The following is a 27,857-nucleotide window of genomic DNA, read 5'->3' on the forward strand; positions in this document are numbered from 1 at the left end:
ATGAATTAATGTGCCTTATTATCAACCGTGATTTAGAAATTAATTTTGCTTTTTTCCCCCTCAAAAGAATGCTAACCTAAAGGATTAAAAGTTTTCCTATGGTTTAGTGTTATCACCGGCCATAAAGTATACTCACTTAATGAGTATACGGTTCTTGTGCTGTGCTTTTGCTCCCTGCTGCAATCTCTCTCTCATTCATTTTTCTTACAGTAAAATTATTTGAAGTTATTGAAACTGAAAAGACATTGTATTTGGTAATGGAGTATGCCAGTGGTGGTAAGTAGATTGTTAATTCTGATTTAAGGATAAACTGCAATATAGAAAACTGTGCTAGTTGCATGCCTAGGAATACATGATTTAAGGATTTTATGGTTAAACAGTTATTCCTATCTGGCCTTCACAACAGTCCTAGCAGACCTCCCAGGGCACACTTTCTTGCTTGCATCACGTTCTGTAACCTATTAGGCTTGTGCTTAAGGGTAGTTCATATTCTGTACTGGAATGCTGGGAGGTAATCTGGTACTGATTCCAGCAAAAACTTGGCTCAGTATTTATCTGCTACATTTAGGCAAGCACCGATGCCCTGTTTTATTTTGAAAATGTGTGCCAAAGCACTTGGAGAGGCGGGTTCGAGGGATGAGAATAAGGAACACTGGAAGGGGGACCAGCAGGATCATAAGAGTGTAAAGGATAGTGGGTGCCCGCTTGAGAAGCGGCTTAGCATCTGAATGGGGAATGTTTGAGTGTGGGAAGGGAATCCACCACAGGGCTAGTGACCAGCTAGGAAAGGCTACTCATCAGACAGTACAAAGATGGGGATCTGAAGGGCATTTGAGCAGCTTTATTAGAAAGAAAAGAAGCAGGAAAAAACAAAAGTAATAAAGTTAATTTTGTTAAGTGAAGCCACTAGAGAGATGTGAAACAAATCTGGTACGTAAGAAGTTGCCTGTTTCCCAGTGTGTCTTATGCAGTATGAATGGGTTTTTGTGATTAAAGTAAATTATTTTTTTGTTTCGCAGTGTTAAGTAATTTTAAAAATTGAAGAAGCCTTATTAGGGAGGGTTCCATTTTTATATTTCTTGACATGTCTGAAAAATTTAATGCAGTGCAAACAGTAAAAAGGAATTTTTCCTGGCTGCTTCTATTTCCTTTCTGTTCAAAAAGGGGAGTGGGGGTGGGGGGTGTTTTCAAGCATGATACAGTTGTGCATGACAGTCAAAAATAAAATAGGACAATAGGACTGATGTTTTGTCCTTGTCGTGGTCAGGAGAAGTGTTTGACTACCTAGTTGCACATGGAAGAATGAAAGAGAAAGAGGCTCGTGCAAAATTCAGGCAGGTATGGAATTAACATTCAGTCTTCCTTTTGTTTCTATTTATGGTGTTTTCAGATAGAGATGAGTGTGAGCATACTTCTTTTACTTTTAAAAAAATATTCATTGTTGTGATAATGTTTATTAAAGCTAGAATGGAAAAAATCCCTGAAGGGAAAAATAACTGCTTCCTACGTACTATCTAAAAATAGTAACACTGTTGTACATTCTTTTTTAGTGGATGTTCCTAAGAGCCACGTTTTTTATTGTGACTCACTTGAGGTTTTAATCCTTTTCTGAGTATTTTAGAATTTTAACAGATGTTCTATCTAGAGATGTTGATACAATGACATGTATTGCTGTGTCATGTCACACTTTTTATATGAAGGGAATTCTGTAACAAGTTTTCATGTTCTTATTACAAACTTTCTCATCTTAATCTTTTTCCTACCCTGTTTTTAGTGATTATTCTGTGAGAAGCTTTAATTAGATAAATAAACAAAATTGGGTATTTTTCAGAATTAAGTTATGTAATTAGCATGTAAAGAAACTGCTTTTAACTTGCTGTTTCAGACTTGTTTTTTGTTGCAACGCATGTATAGGAAAATGTTGAAGGAACTGTTCTGTTAAGGATGAATTGCAGAGGTATGCTGCAAATGTTTCAGAAGATAAAATCTGAGGCAGTACATCTGGCTGTTGGGTTGGGATGGAATAATTTTCTTTTATAGTTATTGGTATGGGGTGATCTGTATTTAAAATAGATGTTTCTCCTATTACCTTGAGGAGTATGTATTAAACTTTTTTTTAATAAGAAAATAAGCTGCTTTTAGGGACTTCTTAATTTTATTATTTGGGCTTTAATGAAACTTCCATGAATGTTTTTCTAAAATGCAAGCTGTTTTTATTAATTCCTTATGTCCTACTGGATCATATCAGGAACCAAAATTACTAAATTATATATGAAAACTTGTACCGAGATTGAAATAAAGTATTTCACTGATCATCTTGGTGTTTCAGATTGTATCTGCTGTGCAGTACTGTCATCAGAAATGCATAGTTCATCGTGATCTTAAGGTAGGCTGGTACTTATTTTTCGTTTTTCTATTTGGCAGAAATTAATGACTTAATTTCATTCTATATACTTGTCCTTGCTACTGTCTGAATGCCTCAAACATGTGAATGAGGGAATTATGACTTATATTTTATTCTCAATTTTCTGAAGCACAAAAATAGTGTAGTTTGCCTGGTAGAGCAGGGGAGACAAGAATAGAACATGTGTTACTTTCATTCCAGTTTTGGCTTTAAGAAAAAGACATGCTCTCCAGAGAATTATAACTGCTGGCATGCAGATATCTACACTGCGAAGCTACAGAAGTTCAGTGATACCAGTCAGCACTACTTAATTAAAATATTTTCAGTTAAAATATATTGCAAGATACTTAAAATGATCTTTTCTTAGTGATTCGTAAGAAATATATTAGGTTTTTAATCCATTTGAACTTCTGGTTTATGCTCTAGTGTTTAATTCAGACAGAAAATAAATCAAATGTAAACAGAAATAAGTTGGACTTCCTGGCTAGTTTTTCTTTTTTTGATGCTTTCTGATATATCTATCTGTATAAACGTACCAGACCCTGTTAAAGAGTTCAGCCATTGCAGGTACAACCTAAGCCTTCAACCTGAAGTTGTCTTTGTGCCAGGTTTAGAAACCATGGGACGTGGACACAAGAGCTTCACCTGCTTAAAAGTTGGGTTGTGCTCTTGCTTTCGTCTTGTACATTTACAAAGAAGATATTGGTGTAGGTTCTTTTTTTACTGATGTATCTAAATACTTGTGAAAAACTGAGGTTGAATAATTCCTAAGGGGTTTTTTTTTCACCAGTATCTTTTGTCTTAACTTGCTTTTAATAAACTGCAGCATGCTTACAACCTCTTTCTCACAAATCTGTTCCCTAATACCTGTCAATCTGCCAGCTCCTGCGTGTGCATATGGTGCTGGATAATGCATCTTTTTCTGCGGAGTACTACCTGCCCCACGACCATTGTCATCTGGCAATGAAGGAGGTGCCTGGCCACTCTGAAGTCAGAATGCGAGGAAGGAAAGGGCTGGATCTCATTGAAATCTTAATCAAAAAAATTCCTCCCCATCTTGCATGGTGGTTTGAAGCCCATGAATGTTTTGTCAAGCTCCCTGGAGCTTACTGCAGCCACTGTTGTTGAGCTTTCCAGAAGGCTGCGCCTAGGGACCTATTGGCTTGGCTGGATAAGCCGCTTTCACTGGTTGTCTCAGCCCTGTGCTTGGCTGGCAGTAGGGAGCTAGCCCTCTCTGCCTGCTTATCTGGCACTGGCTTGCTCAGCCCAGCTATGTTAGTGAGCCTTACTGCATTAAACTGCATTAAACCCTGCAGTTATTTAGCATCCTGCATCTCGCTCTTCCTCCCAGAGCCCGTTACAACCTCCAACCCCTCTCTCATTTCTTAGTTCCATAGCACGCGTACAGCTCACCGCGTTGGTCACAGGACTATCCAAAACCGCTTCGCAGTGTTCGCACAGGATCCCTTTTACCATCTGTCACGAGTCCTTTGCTGCTGAACTCCTTCCTATTTGCAAGACAGGCAGGCAGGCTCCAAAATAATGTCTTTGTCTGCTTTTCTCTCTCTGTCCTCTCTTGGATGGAGTTGTGCTAGACTAATTTGAAAAGTTAAGCGTGGTGCTGTGATGTGATCGAGAGCCATTCAGCCTAGCCAATGAAAAATACATTACCCAAAGAAAAAAGGCCTAAACGTCTGGCTTTGAGGAGGTGTTCTCACTTTCTCTTCTTTTCAAATGTTATGTGTTATCTCTGTTTTACTTAAAACTCTTCTCATGGAGCTGCAGAGAAGGCAGAAGCAACTTTAAAGATGTGTCTGCTTTTGTATCTGCCTCTGTTGACTTTCTCAATGGTATCAGCATGCCGACCAATTGACACTGTTGGTATCACAGGGCAGATGTCTGGCAGCACTTTGGAGATTTTTGATAAGCCTTTTTGGCCTTAATATCAGAAAGGGTAAATTCTATCAAATATAAGTTACTTCAAACTAAACTAGGAAGAAGCACAAGAAATTGTGGAAGCTTGTCCAGGCTATTCTGGCAGAAGAGGAGTGAGTGCAAGGCCTGTGGGTACTTAAACTGTATCCTTTTAATTTTCTGTGATGATAAACAGCTTGCATAGAAAGGCCTACAACCAATTCCAACTTGGCTTATCCTGTGATGCACAGAACTTATCTTACCTTTTCAGTGACTGTTAATATTTTTTGCTCTGAGCATGTAACCAACAAAAGCACAGTCTTTGTATTTGGCATATTAAAAAGGGGTTTTTGGTATGTGTGTTTGAAGTAAGAAACCTAAAAGCATGGGGTACTTGGGTAGCAGAGTACTGCTGAACTGGGAGGACTATTGTAATCGCAGAGCAGCTGCACTGACAGTTATGTTTTCACCACAAGGAGAATGAAGTCTTTGTGCAGTAATGTAGAAGGCTGTCAAATCTGGAAAATATCTCTGTGAGTCTGTCTGCAGGCACATCAGCTGGAACCAGCTGAGATTACAGGTCATGAATTGAGAAAATAAAATATTTTCCAGGGAAGTTAGTTTGTAAAAATGGCCTGTGTTTTTTTCCTGATAAAGGCTGAATTCTCACACAGCTATTGCCTTGATATACTGGTAGCCAATTGTCTCCTGTTCTGTTCATTGAGTGCAAGTGAAATTTTTAAAAATAAAACAAAATTTAAAAAATATGCATGCAAACAAGATTGTTTACCCTTTTAATAAAAGCAACTAACAAATTTATTGCTGCTTCTCCGATCCTGAACTAAGACTTTTTTATTTTGTGAGCTCAATTCAGAGTGCAACATCCAATGACAGATGTCTGTGTTTGCTATAAAACTGATGTTTGGCAATTAGGTGAGTCCTCTGCTCTGGTTAATGTCTCTGTCCTCTTGCTGAAAAAGAAGGATTCCTGCACTGCTCAGTGCTGCTCCTGTGTTGCTGATAAGCAGATCGGGAGCTGGGTCCCAGTTATACGAGTGAACATGGCCCAGTTCTGCTGCGCTCCTTGCACAGCATCCTTGCGCTGTGAGAAATGCACTTTGGTTTTTTCCGGTAATGTATCAGTATTTCTCTGACCTAGCTCTTTTAATCATCTGACCTACCTTTGATACTAAGTATAAGATTCTGTTTACTGATTCTCCAGATTCCGGAATACTTGCATCCGTGTGACGCATTGCATTCACATGGTGATTGCTGCACAGGCATTAATATTCTTAGATGTATAATACGTGCATTTTTTCATACACAATGTAATACTTGCGTGTTAAACACATTGGTGGTGTTATTGCTAAAGCAAACATTGATAACAAAGGGGAGAGAATTTTCTGGTACAGAATGCTAAGATACAGCACGTAGCTTGAAGTGTTTCATCTTGTAAGCAGAAGAGATTTTCTTTCAACGTCTTAAATCCCTTCTAACATTTACCCCACCAAAATGGTAGGTGGTGTTTGGGATTAGATTTATGCTCCTTGGCATCAGAAATTGGCATGAACCTGTCAAAATCTGAAACTGCTATTCTGAGATGCCTAGATACTTCTGTCTAAAGCTGAACTAAGTTACTTCTTCCAGAAAAGAAAATCTTCCTAGTTGACTCACTAGCTGACTTAAGTCTGTTTAGCTGCTTTTAAGACTTATATTTTCCTGAGTAAACATAGTCATTTTCAAACTTTGTAATGTATTCAGGGGGATTAATTTCTTTTGTTCTGCAAGAAGGATACAGATGGTTAACCACTTTAGAAGAAGAAACATCTTTGCATTTAGTGGTAAATGATACACTGTAATATATTGATGTTATTCTGATACATAAATTGTCCTTTTCCTCTTTTGTTTTTCTCTTAGGCAGAAAACCTTCTGCTTGATGCAGACATGAACATTAAAATTGCAGACTTTGGTTTTAGTAATGAATTTACAGTTGGTAATAAACTGGACACGTTTTGTGGAAGCCCGCCTTATGCCGCTCCTGAACTTTTCCAAGGAAAGAAATACGATGGTCCTGAAGTGGATGTGTGGAGCCTTGGGGTGATTTTGTACACGCTAGTGAGTGGATCATTGCCATTTGATGGTCAGAATTTAAAGGTACAGTTACAATATGAAAGCTTGGCTTTTACTCTCTTTAAATCTTCTATGTCATTAGAAGGCTCACCTTTTAAAACTCTGTTTTAAAGGAACTGAGGGAGCGAGTACTGAGGGGGAAGTACCGCATTCCATTCTATATGTCCACAGACTGTGAAAATCTACTTAAGAAGCTACTAGTACTGAACCCAATAAAACGAGGCAGCTTGGAAGTAAGTAATTTCATCTTGGAAAAAAAGGGGGTTCAGATTAAGAAAGGACAAAATAGGATAATTGCTTAAGACTTCTTTATTTTTCACAATAGGTACCTTCTTCCTGTTTTAAGGGCCCACAAGTCTTGTTGAAAAAAATTGAGGAAATGTCCCAGAAACAGTGCAGCTTGAAAATAGAAAGTGTTAATGAATGAAAGTCTAACCTTAATTGCAGCTCACTAAAGACTATCATTTAAGAGTGTTTCAAAGTGCAAACTTCTCCCACTTGTTTCAGTCAGATAATGAAGCTAGTTCAAAATATGTGGAAAGTAGGACAAGATTGTAAATACCTTCTTGGAGTTTTTCAGAAAAACAAAAACCAGCAGCAGGCAGTACCATAAGCATTTATGAATTAACTTACCACTTCCAGCATGACTTCTTAAAAAGAATAGATGCAAGAAGAACAGCTGTGATAGAAAACTATGTGGGGGTTTTTGTGAGTGTTTATCTGTATTATGGCACTAAAACAAAGAACTCTTTGAATGATAAGCTAATAACTGCTAGTTATTTCTGTTCAGTCCTTTCTTTTCCCCCTTCTGGTATCTGTTTTGAGGATTTCTAGGGAGTTACAGTTATTATTAATTTTTTTTGTTAGTAAATTAGGTTTTCTTTTTGTGGTATGCAGAGAAGATCTGTGCATAACTTGTGAGGTGTCTGAAAGGTTCAGTGTTTTTAAGGGGCTGTTTTGTTCAGGATTGCTGTGGTGGTATATACTTGCCGGGTAACTCTGAAGTTGATAACAAATATTTTGTGTAGAGTTCCCTCTAAATGCTGCTCTGTTCTATTTTCTGAATTCTTTCATGAAGAGAGACTTTTAAATAACATCTATTTACCATAGAGATGAAAGTAGAGCAGAAGATAAATAGAACGGTTTTAAAATAGTATTTGCATGAGTTAATCACCAGTGACTTTTGTTTCATCTTTCTGTGCATACTTGCACAGCAGTGGATGGTGTTCCAGAGAATAAATCCCATTTAAGCAGCTTTTTATTTGTAGTGGCATGACTTATGCTTCCTGGCATGGATGCTACCTGTGCAAGGAAGCATGCATTCACTGAGCTCTGTCTGCGTGTAACGTTTCGAGCTGATGCTGATTTGTTACTTGTTATAAATAGTCTTAACTTGGATAAAATCTGTGCTGAAGAGAATAGTGAATGGTGGCTTCTACTTTACTGATATTCAGTAGTTATGTTGCATTTATTACTGTCTAGAGGTCAAAGCGGTAAGAGCGTAGTCACTCAAAGATGGTGAAAGATCACTTGTTTCCTGTGGTGTGTTTAAGTTTTAGGAAAATAGATTTTCCTTTTATTGACCTTTCCTCTGGATTTTCAGCAGTTTCTCTTCAGACCTGATTTCACTTTCATTATAGATATTACAGTGTTATCCAGTTCTTCTAAAATTCCTTCCCATCCCTGGAAAAAGGTGTTGGATAGCAGCTTCACTGGAACGGTGTAGTTGTCAGATTGAGAGGAACTAAGTGTTATGTGTAACAGGGGGTCTTGAGCCAGTACCAAAATGCTGATGATAACGGGTATTGATCAGTATGCTAATCTGAGGAAGAGAAGCGTCATAAACTTTTTTTAAACTAATGTTCCTGAAATCACGTTTCTTGTATTAGAAAACTATGATGCATGCTTTAGAAAGAAATTACTATTTCTTCTGTCTGAGCACTTCCTAAAAACGCATATTTACAATGAAAGCTCATATTTATTAAGTTTCTAAAGGTAGAAAGACAACATCACCTTAGGTAGGGGGACTTTTGTTTGTGCTTTGTCTTTTAATTAGTTGCTCAGTCCCAGCCATACACCTGCCCAGTTCCCATTCATGTTTTTCGCAGAACATCCAATACAATGTTTGTCAGTCACATTAGCCTCAAAGCTGAGACTGACACAGGATCAGCACCGTATGAGTTAGGCTTGGCACTTTTCCTCTGGTAAGGACCAGGCAAATCTTATTTAAATGGTTTGCCTAGTCTTTTTCATGGTTGTAACAGAGACAAAACATTTCAGAAGCAAGAGAATGTTGTTGTAAAACAGTCAATCTTCACAGGAAGAGATGGGAAAAATGCATTGACAGAAAATATGTGGACTTCTCTTAATTATCAGTATTTCAACAAATTCCTCCCTGCCCGCCCCCACCCCAGTCTTCTGAAGCAACAATGTGAAATTCCCACAGAGCAGATTTACGCTTACAAAGAGTAGTAAAGCAGATAATACTGAGACAGACAGGTCTTGAGCAAGTCCAGGTCTTTATTAGACAGTTTTCCTGAGAGTTGAAGGAAACCTCATCAATAATATCTGGTTGGTTGAAATTCAGTTTGGGTTGATCATTAAGGAATACAGTTTGGGACGGACCTTTTAATACCCTGACCAAGGCTGCTAGGCTGCTACTTTTTGATCTGCTGACTGAAAGCCCAGCTGAACTTACACAGATGTAGTAGTGAACCTGGAATGGGATCATTTCTGTCACTTCAAAATGCTTGATTGTAAGAGCCTGTTGTAGGAGTTGTACAGTAACTTAGTATGCCTATGAGATCATGTATTTAAAAGACAGAACCTAGCAAAAGTTCAGATGTTTAGCAGGTGGAATGCTAGAGCAGATTACATTGAACTATAAATCCACCTACCAAAGAGACATGAAAAACTCTTAAGTGGGAGCTGTTGGGTTAACCTATTAGTTCCAGAAGGATCAAGAAAGGCAGGCAGGATTTGAGCAGTGTGATTCCTGTCATCCAAACACCTCATTGTGCTTAAACTTCAGATTTAACAGTATCTTTAAAAAAAATTGTAATTGTAGATACTGTATAGTACTCTTTGGGGGAATCTATCATGTTACTGCAAGGCTACAAATTCGTAACCAAAGTCTATTGTGAAATAGATTCATACTCTGTGTGTCAGAAATGCAATATAGCAATGTGTCTTCACCATCCCTTCCCCTTTATCCTCCTCAAGAGCCAAAAAACTCAGTTCTGTGGCAGAACTTTGAACAAATCTTGAGGTCTTACAGTCAGCAAAATGTTAACTGGGCGGAGTGCAAAATTCTGTATTGTTCTTGTAAGGATACAGCTATTTGGGTCTGTAATTTGGCAGCAGCACTACATACAAAGAATTTGGTTATATCAGTGGAAAACTGAGTCTTTTGCTCTTTGTGAGAAATAACTTAATTCAGTGTTTGCGAGGCATATTTGGAGCCTGTGGGAAACTTGACTTGCTGGCACTTGTTTCACTGTTCTGTCAATCTAGTGAGCAATATTAGCATCTGTCCCTAAAGAGGCATGTGTTCCTGTTGCTGTAGGAGGGAAATTGGTTTTAGCTGTTTTAAAGATGAATATGTCCTTAAGGAGAAATTCTGGTGGTCAGAGATTCCAGCTGATCAGTCTTGCAGGCATATAAAAGATCCAGACCACAGCAGAAGGGAAACTTTGCAAAGAATGCGGGAGAAAATTTTAAAGTAAATATCTGCACGGCATAGATAGAGTTAAGAGGCCTCTCTCCCTCCAGCCAAACTGTGAACGTATTTAGGTCAGGTGCAGTGAGAAGATCCATAGGAAAAAATGACCAGTTGGCATCACAGTCTTGAAATTAATGACTGTAGGAAGCATTGGCACACTCCTGAAATATTCCTTAGTTTCTAAATACTTCCTTTGTTATTATTTGAAGGAGTTATTTATTGTGATAGAGTTGGTATTGCAGTTACATCTATGGATCTTAACCAAGATTAGGGCATGAGTGTCAGGCACTCAGCAAGACAAGATTAAGAGATAGTGGAAGTGAAGAGTACAAAATGAAAAAAAATTTGTGTGCTGGAGCTGCAAGTTTTTTCTCTCAGTAGTTTGGGTTTTTTATATTTTTGGTGGAGGGCTTGTATTGTAAAGGGTAAATAGTAGGGGGGAATGAACTAATGGCAACATAATTATGTGAAAGATAAGAGGAAACTGTAAGATCTGAGGAGAGGAGCAGCATTCAGATCATTGTGAATTTTAAATTGGTTTTCCCCAGACCAGCTAGTACAGATCTAATCAGGTATGGTAAATGGCACATCAACCTAAAGCTCATTTCTTCTCTTAGCAAATTATGAAGGATCGGTGGATGAATGTTGGCCATGAAGAAGAAGAACTAAAGCCATATACTGAGCCTGAACCAGATTTTAATGACACCAAGAGAATAGGTAAGACTTTAACAAGGATGTTGCATCTGATGTACTTACACAATTTTATCTTCTAAATCAAACTAAACTCTTTTCTCGAATTAGAGATACAATCTCATTGTACAAGTAAAACATTTTCTTTTTATTTAAATGAGAAATTTCATTACAGTGCCCTCCTTATAACTATTGTTGTGACTTCACTGAGCTGACATGAATCTACAAGCACAGAAAAAGGCAAATAAGATTACAGAATGCAACAGGCAGAAGGAAACGGATATTTTTTTTCGAGGGCAACAGTTTTTATCTGCTGTGGCCAGAGAAAGATCCTGTGCTGGCCCTGTAGCTATTCATAATTCTATTTGCCAGTGTTTTACTTGTTGAACTGTGTTGAAAAACACAGTTGAGAGCTTTCAAAAAGAAAATAACAATGAGAGGAGTTGTAGCCTTTTTGCTTTTGCACAGCAAAGATGATGCTGGTTGAGTTGAATCCTAGTTACCTGTTAACTTATAAGTTTTTCTCTGTTTTCATTGTTCTGAAGTTGTCAGTAAACCCAAGCAATTATTCTGCTAAATTATCTAGCTCTTTTTATTTTTAGACATTATGGTCACAATGGGCTTTTCAAGAGAAGAAATCCATGAATCTTTAGTAAACCAAAAGTACGACGAAGTCATGGCTACTTACCTGCTTCTAGGTAGAAAACCACCTGAAGTAAGTGCTGCCTAATTTACATCTTCTATTTTGGACTGTGTATCTGGCTGAGTTGAATATTCTGGTTGTCAATGTTTTTATGAACTATTCTGTAACACCTCTTTTTAAAAAACCGTGATTGATAACTTATTAATGCCTTTCTCTTCTCACATCTTCTTGGATATCTAAATGCTGAGTGTTCTTCCTGTCACGTGTGTTTACAGTTAAAATCTGAAGTAGTGAATTTGATGAGGGCAGTTACTCTTCTCAGATGTGACATCCTTTATTTCCCAGAAATGTACTCACCCTTTCTCGCTCGTGTACTGTTTTATAGTATGTTGCATTATTTAATAAATAATTGCATCATAGTCACTAATAAATTTGTGATAGAAAATCTTTTGACTGGTTTGGAACGAGAGGGACCTGTAGATTTTTGGGGGGGAACCACAACGTTTTTTCAGGGAATCAAGCAGAGACCAAGGGATTTATTTTTATTAAGGACTTTTTTTTCCTGCTGCTTCCTTGCCCTTCCTTCATTTCCAGGATAGTGTAGATCTGATATGTGCGTCCTTGAGTGCATTTTCCCACAACATCTCTGAACCAGAATTCCCTTGTGATGGCAGAGCATGAAGGAAATTGGTCTAAAATGATTTCTGACTCAAACTTCTTGGAAGAGGATATTTGTCTTTTCCACTGCTCTTGCTTACAGCTTAGGCTTCTTAGATATCAGCAAACTGGTGGCTGAGTTACATCTTATAAATATGTGTTCAAGGCAGTAAAGAATACTTGAATCAGTAGCACTTGATTTTTTTAACCCTTTTAACTCAATGCAATGCATTTTGAAATTGTTCTGAAACTATAAATGCTCTTTAAGCTTTTTGAATAAAAAAGGCAAAAGGAGACATTCTTTGGCTTAGGTTCTAAAATAGGCTTTTGTCATGGTCAAGATTCTTCTAGTTTTATTTTGAGCATTTATTAACTTCTTAGCTTTAGCTGCATGTTTTTAAAGCACATTAAACAGAGATGAAGTGGTAAGTTTAATTTTCTTCAGGATTAACTTTTAGAGACAATTTTAAATTTAAAAAATAAAAGGCTTTTGATTGGAACTCTGGGCTTTATTTTGCTGTGAAAGTACCAATAATGTTGAATTACATTTTTTTTTTAATGCTTTGAAAAACTTTTTCTTGCAGTTTGAAGGAGGTGAGTCCTTGTCCAGCAGCAACTTGGGTCAAAGGTCTCGTCCTAGCAGTGACCTTAACAACAGTTCTGTGCAGTCTCCCGCTCACCTGAAGGTCCAACGGAGTATATCAACTAATCAAAAACAACGGCGGTTCAGTGATCATGGTGGGGATGACATTCCAACAAGTAAAGTAACATACACAAATTAAGTCTGAATGTGCAGTGTTTTGTGAACCTGGCAGGTCCACCACTCTGTGCATTTGTTGTGTATCTCATCATGCTCCTCTGTGACGCTTTTATTTGTATGAATGCTTCAATGTAATTCACAGATTTGATTTTTCAGACTTGTTACTTGATTGGCTCACTAAATAAGAGCTTGAAGATGTTTCCTGTTTAGGAAGTAATAGCAAAATACTGGTCTGGATAAACTCAAAAGAGCAAACCCTTATGTTTATCAGTATATTTGGAGTTGGGGCCAAATTGTTGGTTTCCAAGAGACAACAGTTTTACCAAGTATTCAGGAAGCATTTTCAGGTGAAAGTGGTTACATCAAAAAAGAGTGCCTATTTAAAACACTGAGGGGAAAAAAATCACCTGTCACTTAAAGAAAATTACCAAATTACTAGAAATACTTCTAAAATCTTTGGCCCTTTTCTTCGCCTAATTTACACTGTTATATGTAATTTCTCTCCCCCCCCCCCCCCCCTTTTTTTTTTACTATTCTCTATCTGTGTTAATGTGGTGGTGTTTTTTCCAAAAAAGTAACCAATATTGTGAAGATCAATAGCTGATCTGATTTTATTTCAAGGGAATGTAAAAATCTACTGATGGAGGATTTGCCCCAGTGCGTTTTAAAGAATGAGGGGGAAAGAACTGTTGTTTTTCCAAGTATAAACATGCTTTTAAACAAAGTAGTTCTAGGGTTTTCAGGGGAAAAGGATCTTTCATAGTGTTCAGAGAAAAAAATATGCAGCAAAAAGTACTGAAAAAAAATTGAAAAGTATCTTGAATTCCTTTATTCTTAATATTGCACAAATAGCATGAGCTTAAAATGAGGATGAAGATACTATTTCAGGTTTTACATATTGATGTAATATAGGAACTAGTTCTGAACTGCAAATTGCTAATGAAGAGAGAGTGGGTAAAAAGAACGTAGGCCATCAAAGCTCAATTTAATAGGTTGGTATATGTGCTGAATTTGCAGTCATAGCTATTCAAATGCTTTTTTTGGACTCGGGGAATTATATTTAGACTATTTTGGCCAAGGAAAATGCAGTGATTATTTTTAGGTATTTATTAATACTGTTTTTATTTGGCAGTTGGTCCCTCAATTCCTCCTGCTGTGTCATACACAAAAAGGGCTCAGGCAAACAGCGTGGAAAGTGAACAGAAAGAAGACTGGGACAAGGATGTCTCACGCAAACTCAGCAGCACTACAGTGGGATCCAAAGGAGAGATGGCTGCAAGTCCACTTGTGGGTCCAGAAAGAAAGAAATCAACTACAGTTCCCAGTGTGAGTGTGTGTGCTTTTAGCTTGTTATATTTATTTTTCCCTATTTAAACAAAATCTGCCACATAAGGTTACTATAGACATAACGGTTACTGAATAAGCCACTAAGTCTATTTCTGGCAACTTTTACTGACAGACAGAAATAGGTTACAGTGGATGTCTTTTAAAATAAACCTTTCCCCTCCCCCCACAACTTTACTTTTTCTAACACTGACATAACAGTAAGCAAGTCTGCACTTGGGCAGACTGAAGATCTCTCAAGACAAACTGGATATTTAGGGAAAGAATGAAAGAACAGAACCAATGTAGAGTCCTCTTTTTCTGGTTTCTAATGTATGTCTATCTACAAGGAAGTCGAGGGACTTCCTGAATCGGAGATTTCATCTTGAATAATCCTGCATAATATCCCACATGCAGTTTTTCTCTGTAAATTTGTCTGTTTACCCTTCTGAAACCAGTTCATTTTTTTGGACTTCAGAAATGGGGTGAGGGAGAACAGCACACTTGTTCCCTCATGTGTATGCGTCTTGATGGTATTAGTTACAACCTAGCTCTTGTATTAAGAAATCATTAATTTGCTAGTTCTTCTGTTATAATATAATTTGTAATAATGTTACAATATCATTTGTAGTTCTGTAAACTGCTATAGTATTACTGCCTCAGACATCTTTTTTCCACACAGAGGAATCTCTCTCTTCTGAGGTGAAAGTATCTATTTTGCCTTGTGGAAGTTCATGTGCAGTAGTATCAGTATTTAGGATACATAATGGAAAAATATTTTTTTAAGTGTTTGGGTTTTTTTTTTTTTAAGTTTTAAGGTTTTTAAAGACCTACCTGGGAGCAAGACTTCAAGGGGGGGTGGGTCTGGGCAGAAATATGAATGAATCATAATTTAAGATTCAAGTATACTATTTGCTATTTAAGAGGCATGCTGTATTAAATACAAAAGTTCTGGCTATCTTTTAGTACAGTTGACAGGCAGTAGGAATTCTCATTGTCCTTTGGGATTCTATGTGCTGGCTCCCATCTTGAATGTTCTCTGAAGACAATATGCATTTCTGCTAGAATTCTCTTTAAACAAATTAAATGCTGAAGTTCATTTAACTCTTAATGTTCTGCAGGCTGTGTTCGCAATACATCCACAGATGCAAAAAACATTTTTTTTTCCTAATTTTAAGTATTTTTTTCCCCCCAACAAAGAGTCTTCAAAACTATGGCTGTGCGGGTTGCTTGCAGAAACTTCTAAGATTAGATTTCATATCTGAGCCTTTCCAAAACTATATTGCCCCAAAGCTGATAACAGTTGTGTATGGCACAAGCTGATATATCAAAAATATTTCTCTGCTTTGTGAGAACTAACTAAATGGAGTATCCTTGCTATGAAGAATGAGAAGTGGATTTACTTGCTAATAGCAACTTCAGTATTTGTACATTTTGGTTCTGTTACTATTTTGGGAACTTTGTGAAAGGAAGGCTTTGTATGGGCACAATTAAGCAATAGTGGCGTCTGATGTTGCACCAGTAGTTAAGGTTGAGCAGCTTCCACAGAAAAGTTAGGTTTTTTTAAAACTCAGACATTTTAAATGAACAAAACTAATTTAATGTGGATAATATTTTAAAATACTTCTGTGCAACTTTGGGGGTAACTATGATGTTAGTGAAGGCAGGATTTCTTAAGAACATATTTATCATCTTCAGTCATACTAGTCTAACTTACAAGAGTTCAATTTCAAAAACAGTTACTGCAGTTGTTAACCTTCCTTATTATTTGGCTTTGAAACAGTTTATTCAGTAGTCTCTGCAGGACGATACTAATGCCAAAAAGCTGTAGATGAGGGGAACCTAAACACACAGTAAATCTTGTGTAGTTCCTGATGCCCTACAGTACCCAAGTTCAGAGTATTTGAACTATTTTGCCAGAATGCATCACTACGTAATGTTAGCCCTTTGCAAACTTCTCCCAGCCCAAATCCAGTATGTACTGTATTAAAAACTGAGAATCGTACATCATATACTTGAAGTAAGTCTTCAGCAGCTAGTCTGTGCATGGCAGGTGGCGGAGGAGAATGTTTGTAGGTATTTTATGAAGTCTGTGCCAACTGAAATTTGTAACAGAAAGAAAGTCCCATCAGTATTTCTTGCTACAAGAGCTATTTGCCATGTTATCTGCATCATAATTTCTGGCTTGACTGACACAGATCAATAATATTTTCATTTTTCTCTTGAAAACTCTTTTGACAGGGGGCAACAAACTGTAAGGCTGCACAGGGAAGCTTTTGATAGATGTGTTCTCTGGGATTCCAGCTTGTTCCTTCAATCCCAGAGACCAATAATTCAGTAACGCAGTATGTGGGAATTGGATAATAATAATTAGTAAAGCAAGTGTCAGCAAAATTAAATTTCTCTGATTTCTTTTAGCGTGCTGTCACTGGTACAGTAATGAGATGATGAATGAGCTACCGGAAGATAATAGCTGATGATACATATAATTTGTGTCAATAGATTAACCTAGTACATTTGAAGGCATTAAGCATATACATCAATGGCTAAAACTCTGTCTTGATTTGTTTCCAATGCTTGCATTTTTTAACAACGTAATATACAGTATAAGAAAGTATTTAATTTTAGTCTTAATTTTCTTCTAGAGTAATGTATTTTCTGGTAGTGGAATGACAAGGAGGAACACTTACGTTTGTGAACGTTCTTCAGATCGCTATTCTGCAATACAGAATGGGAAGGACAACAGGTATTCTTCAACTTCCCTTGCTTATTAATTTGGGTGCAATAACTGCGGCGTGGAAGCAGCAGGTTATGCAGTCAGTCAATACCATTGTAAAGCTGAAGCATGGTGTGAAATACATGAAGTCTGACTGTATGTTTTCATCTCATTTTCCACCACAATTTCTATGTTTGTGATGAAATATCATAACTAATTGTGTAGATCTGCCTTTGCCTCTTTTTATGTAATCACATTTATTACCAAGGGTTGTCCTCCAACACAAAGTAACTATGCTCACAACTAAGTAGGCAATAACTTGAGATGGATCACCCTAACAGTGTAGCCTGATCCTTTTTTACTTCTCCTAGTAGTCACTCAAAAAGTTTAAATTGTTAAGACTTGTCAATCCTTTTTGATACGTTTTTTTTGGCCTAAATAGTATTTTAGTAGTGATGGTAACCATTTTGTATCTGTATGTGGGATGATCCTTAAGTCAGTTTAGTATATTTTGTTAAATACTATCTTATTTAAGACTGCCACAGTTACAGTTTTAAAAAAAATGTTCTTTGTTCATCCTTGGTGTTAGTTAACCCCTATACCTGACTGAAAAAATAAAAAATTGGGTTTAATGGAGAGTAACAAAACCTGGATTTTTTTAGTTTAAAGCAATAGATCTTACTCTGTTGGGGGTTTAGGTACTTAAATAAAACAGTTAAGATAAAATGAACCAAAAAATCCCTAGCATGAAATAACATGATCTAGTAAACTAGTTTGGGGTTTTTTTCTGTCTTAGTGTTAATCTTCTAATGACGCCTTTAATTTTGGAAATAGGAAGAGCATAGGGCTGTTGATATATAGTAAAATGATGAGCTATGGAACACGTAAAGTACAGCACAGCTATTTAAAGTGCTTTAAGGAGGTATGTTAAAAAACAGGAGACTAATTTTCAGTATTTATTTCAAATTATTAAATGGGTGTTTTAAAAAGCATCTTTCCAAATTTTTGTGTATAGTTTAAAATATTTGAACAAAGTTTGTAACAATCCTTTTTCAAAAAGAAGGAATATATGCTTTTTAGATTTAGGGTTAAAATACATACTAAAACAATTTTTGTGATCTCAAAGATTGATAAAGTTTTTCTTTCGATAGATTTAACACAAAAAACTAATGAGAAGGGATCTTATTTTGAAGTTTTTCATTTTAATGTTTATTTTTTTTAATATTGAAGAGACAGACAACTCTTAATCCCTATTCCTTTCATGAGTGCAATGAATATGCTCAGCTCTCTGAGTATATTTCGAAAAGTGAAGGATAACTTTCTTCTGAGTTGTCTATTTGCCTTTCCTACAACACATTGTGTTGCAGTTGAATTTGGGTTTGATGTAGCTGAACTGCTTGTGTCATCGGATTATTCATCCGAAATCTTTACCTCTTTGCTACAGATATTTTTTAGCTTTGGGACTGTTGTTGCTAATACATTATTAATGCAATTTTGTTTATGCTGGTAGAGGCAAAGCTTTAGTTTGGCTTAAGTCATTTGACTTTTGTTTGAAAAAAAATCAGTAACACAGTAGTTTTTGCCACTACTTTCATCTCTTCCTCGCCACTTAGGCAAAGCAGAAATAACAGTACCAGTAGAAGGAACTGTATTTTGAAAGGGTTGGCTCAGCCCAGCAGTGGCTGGGACAGTCCAGAGAAGTACAACTTGGTCTTTTAAAAGCACAGTCACTTTCAAGTGGTAATGTGACAGCAGTTCCAAATGTTTCAGCTTTTAGGTGTTCGAGTTTGAACTGAAAATAAGGATGTTCACTTCACAAAAGGAGAATCTATTTAATCAATCTATTCAAATCGTTTGTGAATTTCTTTTTCAGTAGTTTTTACTATTTCCATGTACTCTTTGTAGTCTTCCTTTATTATTTTGAATAATGTGTCTGTAAGCTTTAATCTTGGGAGGAATGAAAAGGCCTAATTTAACACACATGGTGATTTGATTTATGGATGAACATAATTTTCTGAGAATTCTCTATTCTTCACTTTAGCTGACTAAGGCAGCCTGGTCGCTCAGCATTCTGGTTATTTAAACAGTACTTGCTATGTTCAAAAAGAAGAAATTAGTTGTTATTTTCCCTGTTTTCTGTGGGGTTTTACATTAACTTTTCTCTTCCCTTTTCATTTGCCTGTCCCTCCTGCCTTGCTGCCATGGTAAAAGCCTAACAGAAATGTCTGCGAGCAGCACATCTTCTGCAGGCTCTGCAGTAGCTTCTGCTGTATCAGCACGGCCTCGACATCAAAAGTCTATGTCTGCCTCTGGTCATCCTATAAAAGTTACACTGCCAACCATCAAAGATGGCACTGAAGCTTACAGACCAAGGTAATGAATTGATTATTGTTTCTTTAATGTTGTACACTTCAAAAATCTTATTGTTCAGTTCATGATAAGCTCCAGTAATCTATTCAAAACTGTCACGTTGTATTCTGCTTCGAAACAGTAGCTTACTTAAGTGGTGTAGGTATTTAAGCCTGAATTTGTTCATCACGCATGTTTGCATACAGTTAAAGACGTTCCTTGACTGCCTCCCTCTGGAAGCTTCTGCAAAACTGAACTAGTTGAGTTTTAACTGATATAGCAGGACCGTACAACACAGACCATCATAAATTCAAATGAAATACTGAAATGTTAACATCTTAGTTTTGTAGATTGCTAGGCTTGTTTCTGTCTAAAAGCACAATAGTATAGTTGCTTTTACTATTAACTGCCCAAACAGCCTTACACATTGTTTTGTGCCAGATAATTACTTATTAAGAAATATCTGTTAAGTTTTTGGAGTGCTTGTGTGTTAAAAATTTTTGAACATACTTTTCTGGAAGAGGGCTGGGAACACTTTCAGATCTTACTACAGGCTTTTCTACCATTTTCCTGTGTTCTATTCTCTATGTATATTTTTTTAACTGCTCTTACTACTGGAGATAATTTGATTTTGCAATGAAAATATCTCTTGATTATTTCTAAGTATGAATCATAAAAGCAAATCAGCAGATTCAGGTTTAAAAAAAAAAAAAAAGAATCAAAAGTGATGTTTCTGTCCTGTCTTTGAGAAGTGGTTATCATGTAGGAGGGTTTCTAGCATAGTCTTTCTCTTTATTTATGCTTCTGTTTTCCCAGCAGTGCAACTCAAAGAGTGCCTGCTGCTTCCCCGTCTGCTCATAGTATTAGCACTACCACTCCAGACCGAACCCGCTTTCCTCGGGGGAGTTCAAGTCGAAGCACTTTCCATGGTGAGCAGCTAAGGGAGCGGCGTAATGCCACTTACAATGGACCGCCCGCCTCACCATCACATGAAACCGGTGCTTTTGCACATGCTAGAAGAGGGACATCAACTGGTATAATAAGCAAGATAACTTCCAAGTTTGTTCGCAGGTTAGTACCTCGATTTTTAAGAGAAAAAAATAAAAGCCCAGCTTATAACTAGGGCCATAATTGCAAAGTCATTGAGAATTTCCAGTTTAAGTCTGAAGTAAATGTAAATTTAGCTAGAATGCTGCTTGTTTTGTGTCTACCTTCTAGAACCTGTTTTGTTTTACTTCTCTGTGTGCATTGTAACCATTATGTTTGATGAGCTGTTCTGCTGCTTTATGTTAAAGGAGCCAGAGAACACTACTCAAAAGATTTTTTTGCTCATGCTTTACAGCTAAAATACAAAGATGCTACAATTAAGTTAAGATCGAATTAACTTAAATACTGAAAGCAGTGACTTAAAAATCAGTCAGTATTTAATGTTAATAATACTTCACTTTTTTAATGGGATTTAGTTTTTGGCAAGGGCTATATTTACGACTTTATTGCTGTGCTTAGAGGGAATTGGTATTAACAGATTATTTCAGGGAATTCTAAAATCTGAATAAAAGTTTAGAAGTGGGCAGAAGTCTGGATGTCTGGAAATACTAGTATTTCAATATCATGCAGCCTCACATCGGGTTATCAGGTTCTTCAAGTGTAAGTTCAGGATTCTGAAAGGAGAAAACCCACACATCCTGGACCTGCGTTCATTCCTGTGATGATGCTAACAGTAATAATACTGTGAGGATAGGCGCTGGGAAAGATTTTCAAATACATTGTTTAATATCAAGTGACTCTTGACTTAGCAGTTACAATCGCTTTCCCAAAAGGGGACTTAATTTTCAGTTTGCCTCTTTCTAACAGTGATATACCTATAATTTTTAACCCCACTTGTGGATGTGTCCATACTGCATTATTGTGTTTTATAACAGAATTGTATCTGGAAAACCTCTATTTTCTTTGTAGAATCATGCTGTTATGTACTGAACTCTTGTTATTTCTGTGTATTAAAAAAAAAAAAAAAGACAAATTCAAAGCTAAGTTGAGCTAGTAGTCATAAACTTGTAAGTAAAATATCATGAATTGCTTAAGGTGGTATTACAAGGGAAAAAAAGAGAGAAAAAGAGTTAGAAAGCTAGAAATGCAGTGATGTTCTTCATAAAATTCATTTTACCTGGTGAGCTGTTAGTGTGTCAGTGTGTGTCTAAGTAATACCTCCTATGATAAACTAAAAAAAAAAAAAAAAAAAAAAAGTATGTGAATTATTTTCTTTTTTCAGAAACCTGAAGATACAGGACTATGATCCTCCATTATTGGTACCTCCAGCATTTACATAGTTGGGGGGGTAGAGAGCTTATTCTCTGGTTTTAAAAAGAAAAAAAAGTTACCATTAAGTTAGTCAACTGTGGTGTCAGTGTAGATTTCCAGATGGCAAGCAAGGTATTTTCTGTTAAGTAACTAACCAATTTCAAGAGCACAGGCTGGTTTTTTGCGTTGTAGCTCATTGTTATTTACAGGGAATGGTATCTTGAACTTTTTTTTGTAGAGTGAGGCCAAAGAATTAATTCTTTCACTATGTTAAACTACAGTATTAAAATAATATTGTAAACTATGTATTTAGAATTAACAATGTAAATTGATGTCTTTTAAAATGACCTCTACTATAGAACATTTTTATACAATTTCCTGTTATGTTTTATACTGCTAAAAATACATTTTCCTATAGTGAAGGACATGTAGAGGTTTTTGTTTGCTTTGTTGCTGGTGGATTCTTTTTGTTGTTGTTTTGTTGTGTGTTTATTTTTTTAAAACTTCGGGTTGTTTGAGACTTTGAGTGGCTGGGATTATATGGGTGGAGCTTCAGGGCAGGGGGTTGCTGTTCTTTTAGTTGGTCACATAACTGCATACTTTTTAACTTCTTACTGTTCAGGAAATTATTGTTTAAAGCACACTTTGATTAGAAGGTGTCATGAAAGAGTTTTTTACTATCTTTTGGCAAAGGTAAATGCCTTTTCTGGTAAGTATTTAAATAAAAACATAATGACAATGCTTTAATGAATAGGGTAATGAGGTATTTTGTATTAACAGTTTATGTCAAATGATACACCTCTGATGTTAGTTACTAAAGTGTTTGTGTTTTGAAAGTATTAATTGAAAATGGGTGCTAAAATGTTTGTACAGCAACACTAGGAATGTACTAAGTTGGCTTATACAATCTATGGATGTTTTTCAAGTTGCTTCAGACTAAAAAGGCATAATACAGAACAGTTCCTTGGTAAAGTACAGCTCTAATTCAACAAGACAAAAAAATGATATGTGTAACCTAAAGCTCACTGGTAATCTTACCCAAGTCAGTGTTAACAGCTGATTTGCTTAAAGTTAAGCAGACGTTGAAGTCGCCTTTCTGAACTGGGCTCCAAACATTTGGTCTCGCAAATTCTTAGGCGCGTCTTTAATTACTTGAACATCTTTAATTAATTGAACGTGCTTAAGCTTGGGCACGGGACCAAGGCCTAAAGGTCTGGCCCAGAAGGGTGCAGAGTGGAGCCCCCCTGCACCACCCTGAGCCGCTGCTCCTCTGTGCTGCTGGAATTACATGTGGCCATTGCTCCGTCTGCAGTAGGTCGACAGCGTGTTAATTTTACCATCAGTTAAAAACACCAACATTAAACAATTACATGTCAGAGTGGAAAGAAGCAAAGGTATTCATAAAGGGAAATTAAAATTACAGCTGTGCAAAAATACTATTAAACAGTATTAGGCTTGACATTATTTTACTGGGTTTTTGTTTTGTTTTTTTTTTTTTTGTTCAGTAGCTATTTAACATTGCTTTAGATGTAGGTTTTCTTAACTTTTATTTTTCACCTTTATCATTGAATCTCAACCTTAACTTTGTTTTGAGGGATCCAAGTGAAGGCGAAGCCAGTGGCAGAACTGACACCTCAAGGTGAGGAGCCACTATTAATACTTCGCTCCTAGGTCTTTCGCATCAAGGTTTAACTGATTTCTTAAAGACTTTTTTAATCAGGATGTAAAATAGAATAGTGCTTAAGTAATGTGCATTTCAAAAATGTTTTTTATTTGAGGGGGGGAGGGGGAGGGGGTTTTGGTGAGGTCCTTTATCCCTCATTTTTGCTTTCTTGCGAAGTATTTAATACAAAACTTTATTTAAGCATATTCCTTTGAATAATAAAGCCCCCTGTAGGAGTTAACCAATCGTTCAGGCACTTAAAATCATGTTTTGGCTTATAAATATTTAATGGTGTTTACTTTTGGTTTCAGTGGAAAATGCAGTATACTTTGTGTGTGTCTGTGTATATATATGTATATATTAAATTTTTACTATAGTTACATACTCTGTTCATTACTAAAGCTGCTGTTTGCCAGAAGTAAACACCTTATAGTCCCTGAGAAATGAATGTCACTTTGCACCGAGAAATAAGTGACACTCAGACAAAAAGGGTGGTGACTGCTAAATACTGAATTTGTATGGCAACTGCTGTACATAACTCTATAGGTGCTTTGTTAGTAATAAAGCATTCCTTCATATGCTCATTTTCCAGTATATCTGCTCTTTTGCCATGTTTCAGCATTTGGTTCTGCATTTTTGGTGTGCTTAGCACAGTGCATAATTTTTTATTTTTATGCTCTCTAATGAACAGGCATTGTAGTTTGCATTCTAAACTGGTCACTTACAGAAAGTACCAACTTAGTTTTCAAAACAGAAGGCCTTTATTTAAAAAAAAAAAACAGCACATTCTTAACAGGATACATTGTATAATACACAATGCGTTCTATCTATGTTAGCCCTTTGCAATTCAAAGTCTATTAGCTGTCGAATTCTTGACATGGAAAGGGAAAAGAGATTAATCAAATGTTCAAATGAAATGAAGTGTGAAGTTGCTTTCAGCTCTTGCTTTCATTCTCTAGCTTCCTCTACTTTTTGTCATCCTACAGTGTCTGTTTTGGGCTAAAAGTCGTTTGAGATCTTATCCCTGCCATGCTCTATCCCTTAATATTGTTGTGGTTCTCTGGGGATCACTCTGAAAGTTAAATTAAAAATGCTTGTTTTGACTCCTCTCTGAATAGCGATGGTTTATAGACTACCAAAATGAGAACAGCACCTTTCCCCTTGTGACGGATGGGGAGGCATCAGGCATCTCAAGTACTTGGGACAAAAACAGAAGTAGCTGGCTGTGGAATCACTTTAAAATAATTAGTGCTGTTTCTCAAAATGATTTCTACAATGGAATAAGTAATCTATTTGGTAGGGAAGCATCAGAGTAAGAATATTCATTGGAAATCACTCCCTTGAAATTTTGTCCAAGTCATTGTGTCAACTGAAAATACTTTGTGTCTACTTGTCACTGTTTGTTCTGTGAAAAAGCTGCTGGCTGTGTGCTCAACTGGTTGACAGACAAGCTGTTCACAACCAAATTACAGCACAAAATTCTGCTTCATCAATTAAACGAAAGCATGTTATCATAAGGTCTTTTTACACAGAGAGAGGTCAAAAATACGTGATAAATGCAAAAGGGGAAAAGGCGGAAAAGAGGGGAGGGAATTAACTGAGGACTTGTGAATTGCAGGGTGGGATTTCTTCTGCTGCTGCTTTTATAGTATGATTTATGCTTCAGGATTGTGTCCCTCAACTTCAGTTCTATTGGTGTATGGCATGCTCCAGATCATGAAATCAGCAGAAACTCAGTCATGCTTTCACATAGATTCCACTTTCTTTGGAGCAGTACGGAGTAATGTGTGTCTGCTGCAATTACCATTGCACATGTCATCAGAACATTTTGGAGCAGGGGTTTCCAAACGTGCTTTGCTCCTGTGCCACTACTGGGAGCTGCGCCGGTGCTCTAACAGCTCCCAGCACTGTGCCAGAGCACGCGCACATGCAGGAGATGGTGCACAGCCGTTCCAGCAGCATCCATCTGACTCTTTGAATTTGCTTTCCTGTGACTAGTGGTGTGCCAATTGCAGTTTAGAAACCCCTGTTCAAGAGCTGTATTTCTCTTCTGTGTCGTGGTTATACCCCTTGTATCTTTGACTGTTCTGTATGTCACTTCTTCCAGGAGTGCTTCTGGGGATCCAAAAGACAGAGAGAAGGAGGACAGCAAAGATTCGAAGCCGCGCTCCTTGCGGTTCACGTGGAGTATGAAGACCACTAGTTCTATGGACCCCAACGATATGATGAGAGAGATTCGGAAAGTGTTAGATGCTAATAACTGTGATTACGAACAAAAAGAGAGGTTTTTGCTCTTCTGTGTGCACGGTGATGCACGACAAGATAGCCTTGTTCAGTGGGAGATGGAAGTCTGCAAACTGCCGCGATTGTCGCTCAATGGAGTTCGTTTCAAGAGAATATCTGGGACTTCTATCGCATTTAAGAACATTGCATCCAAGATAGCAAACGAGCTTAAGCTGTAAAGAGAACCTAAATTTTTTGGGATCAGGGAAGATTCATACATGATCTACACTTTGAATGTACTGGTTGCGCCTAATGTGATTGGCCTGTGAAACCCCCATGTAGAAATTGTCCTTATTGCAATAAGGTTATACATAGTTATTCAGAATTGTAAAGTTAAATCCAGTATGACCTATATTAAATAACTGTAGCTAAAGAAGTTATGTTCACATGTACAGGTAAGTATATAGAGCATTCTGTTCATTTTATGTTCATAGAGTTGTATAATAAAAAGATGACTGCTTAAATTCAGATCTTGTATAGTTGTCTAGATTTCTGCACAGAAATGTATGTTTGATGCTTTGAGTTGGAAAAGTTCTTCCCTATCATTTACATTTTTGGTGGGTTTTATAAGTCTTACCTCTATTGTGCGTTTTTTAAAAAACTTGTGTCCTGAGTCAAATGCACAAAAATAGTTTTCACAACTGTAGCATGACCATTTTTAATTATTTAAAGATCGTTCATGATTTGAACCAAAAGTCAATGAATAATTGGCTTTTGTTCTACACGAGACTGTTCCTGCTTATCTTTGGCTCTTCTCCTTGTTATTGGACAGTGTTTAGTTGAAAAAATACAAACATGTTTACAGTGTTGGCACTTACAGTTTAAAAACGTTGTTCTGCCTTGGGCCAGCTCAGAGCTGTGGGGGAACAGAAACCAGGCGTAGGTGACGTTCTGTCTGCAAATTACAGTGCTCACTCCCATGGCCCGTTAACAAATGTAGCACCAAAATGGAGAACCGTAATTATTTCATTTGAATATCATGGTGTAAAATATCACTTGTTTGCTGCCTTCAGAATACTCGAAATTCCATTTTATGGAAATATATTAATATTGGGACTGTTTAATAGCACAAGATAATCTGAAGTGTTGACCAATTGTATGAGTTAATAATACCACCTCAGGAATTAGCTTGGCTTTTGGAACATGTGCCCCCAAAGAGTACATGCAATTCCACGTAATATTTTACAGCTAAACATACATTGTTTATAATGATAAATTGTTGATTTATGCTTTCGTGGTTGTACAGTTTGTTCCCATGTAACCTGTTTGTGTTTAATATTTTACCAGATTTCTTGTATTTATTCCACATCATTATGCCTGTAATGTGCAGCTTTGTAATTAGGCACTTGCCTACAGAAAAGACAAAAAAGAAAAAAAGAAAAAACACCCACATTTTTTTCCTTCATAATGAATGATTATAAACTATGTAAAACCACTAGTACTGGTACATTTTAATACTTGTTATTTTGTACTGAATTAACCATAGAGGTTGGTTGTGCAATGTTATTTAATGTCGTAATTACTGTAATATCAACATATGGGCCCCATCTGCACACTCTTGTGAAGAATAGAAAGTTCATTAAGAAACTGTCACTTTAAAAAATAAAAATTAAAAAAAAAAAAAGATGTGGTAAACTCTGTAACCCTAAGTTAGAAGGCTGTAAGTGTAGTAAATGTGCCATTCTCTAATGGCTTCTTGACCGAGATGGACTTTTACATACTGTACTGTGATGTAGCTTTCCTATGTAACAGTTATGTTCGGAAATGGACGTGTATTGTTGCCTTAGAAAAAGGGTGGTGTTGGAAAGAAAGAACTGTAGCCCCTTTTCTTTTTCCATCTGATGTTCATTGAAACAAAATCTGATGCAAGTCATCTTGATTCACTGGTGCACTCTATTAAAACTTACTTGAACAGTTCTCATACTAAAATACTTGTTGTTTGCCCTTTATAAAAGCGCAGTAATTACTGCAGGTAGCAAAATAGTCTGAAGGAGGCCAGGCTTCATCTTCAGCATCGTGCGAACTCAGGATTAGCATTGCATTGGTTCTGTGGTCCTGCGCTGTCCAGAAACTATCGGTGGTTTAGCACTCAGAAATGGATGTCCATGAGCTTCTCCAGAAAGTCACCAAAAGCCAGCCTCAGGAGGGGTTTGTGTGTCTGCTCAATTTACCCGTAAACGTCCATGAATGTTTAGTTATCCTTGAAAAACACACCGCTGGAACGTAACAGTGAGGTTAATCCAAGATCACATACGAACTTAGTCATGAAACAAAACCCTTTGCCTTTTCAGAGCATTCAGTAGCAA

The 27,857-nt window shown here is 36.8% G+C and overlaps 1 protein-coding gene across 6 annotated transcripts in view; it reads left to right on the forward strand.

Annotated features, from left to right (window-relative positions):
* MARK1 (microtubule affinity regulating kinase 1) overlaps positions 1 to 27,480 on the forward strand; it is a 63,254-nt gene extending 35,774 nt beyond the window's left edge. The window contains exons 5-18 of one of the 6 annotated variants that reach the window (XM_080408562.1): positions 211 to 276; positions 1,268 to 1,338; positions 2,330 to 2,386; positions 6,236 to 6,472; positions 6,562 to 6,681; positions 10,787 to 10,886; positions 11,462 to 11,574; positions 12,744 to 12,918; positions 14,052 to 14,245; positions 16,888 to 16,988; positions 19,170 to 19,331; positions 20,124 to 20,378; positions 23,200 to 23,244; positions 25,376 to 27,480. In XM_080408562.1, coding sequence (XP_080264688.1) covers positions 211 to 276; positions 1,268 to 1,338; positions 2,330 to 2,386; positions 6,236 to 6,472; positions 6,562 to 6,681; positions 10,787 to 10,886; positions 11,462 to 11,574; positions 12,744 to 12,918; positions 14,052 to 14,245; positions 16,888 to 16,988; positions 19,170 to 19,331; positions 20,124 to 20,378; positions 23,200 to 23,244; positions 25,376 to 25,730 — 2,051 coding nt within the window. In that variant the 3' untranslated portion in view covers positions 25,731 to 27,480. The remainder of the gene's footprint in view (positions 1 to 210; positions 277 to 1,267; positions 1,339 to 2,329; positions 2,387 to 6,235; positions 6,473 to 6,561; positions 6,682 to 10,786; positions 10,887 to 11,461; positions 11,575 to 12,743; positions 12,919 to 14,051; positions 14,246 to 16,887; positions 16,989 to 19,169; positions 19,332 to 20,123; positions 20,379 to 23,199; positions 23,245 to 25,375) is intronic. The other 5 variants (XM_080408563.1, XM_080408564.1, XM_080408565.1 and 2 more) reach the window with 5 other exon arrangements.
* Positions 27,481 to 27,857: the final 377 nt, after the last annotated feature.

The sequence above is a fragment of the Falco punctatus genome, assembly GCF_963210335.1.
Source record: "Falco punctatus genome assembly, chromosome: 12".
Lineage (NCBI taxonomy): Eukaryota > Metazoa > Chordata > Aves > Falconiformes > Falconidae > Falco > Falco punctatus.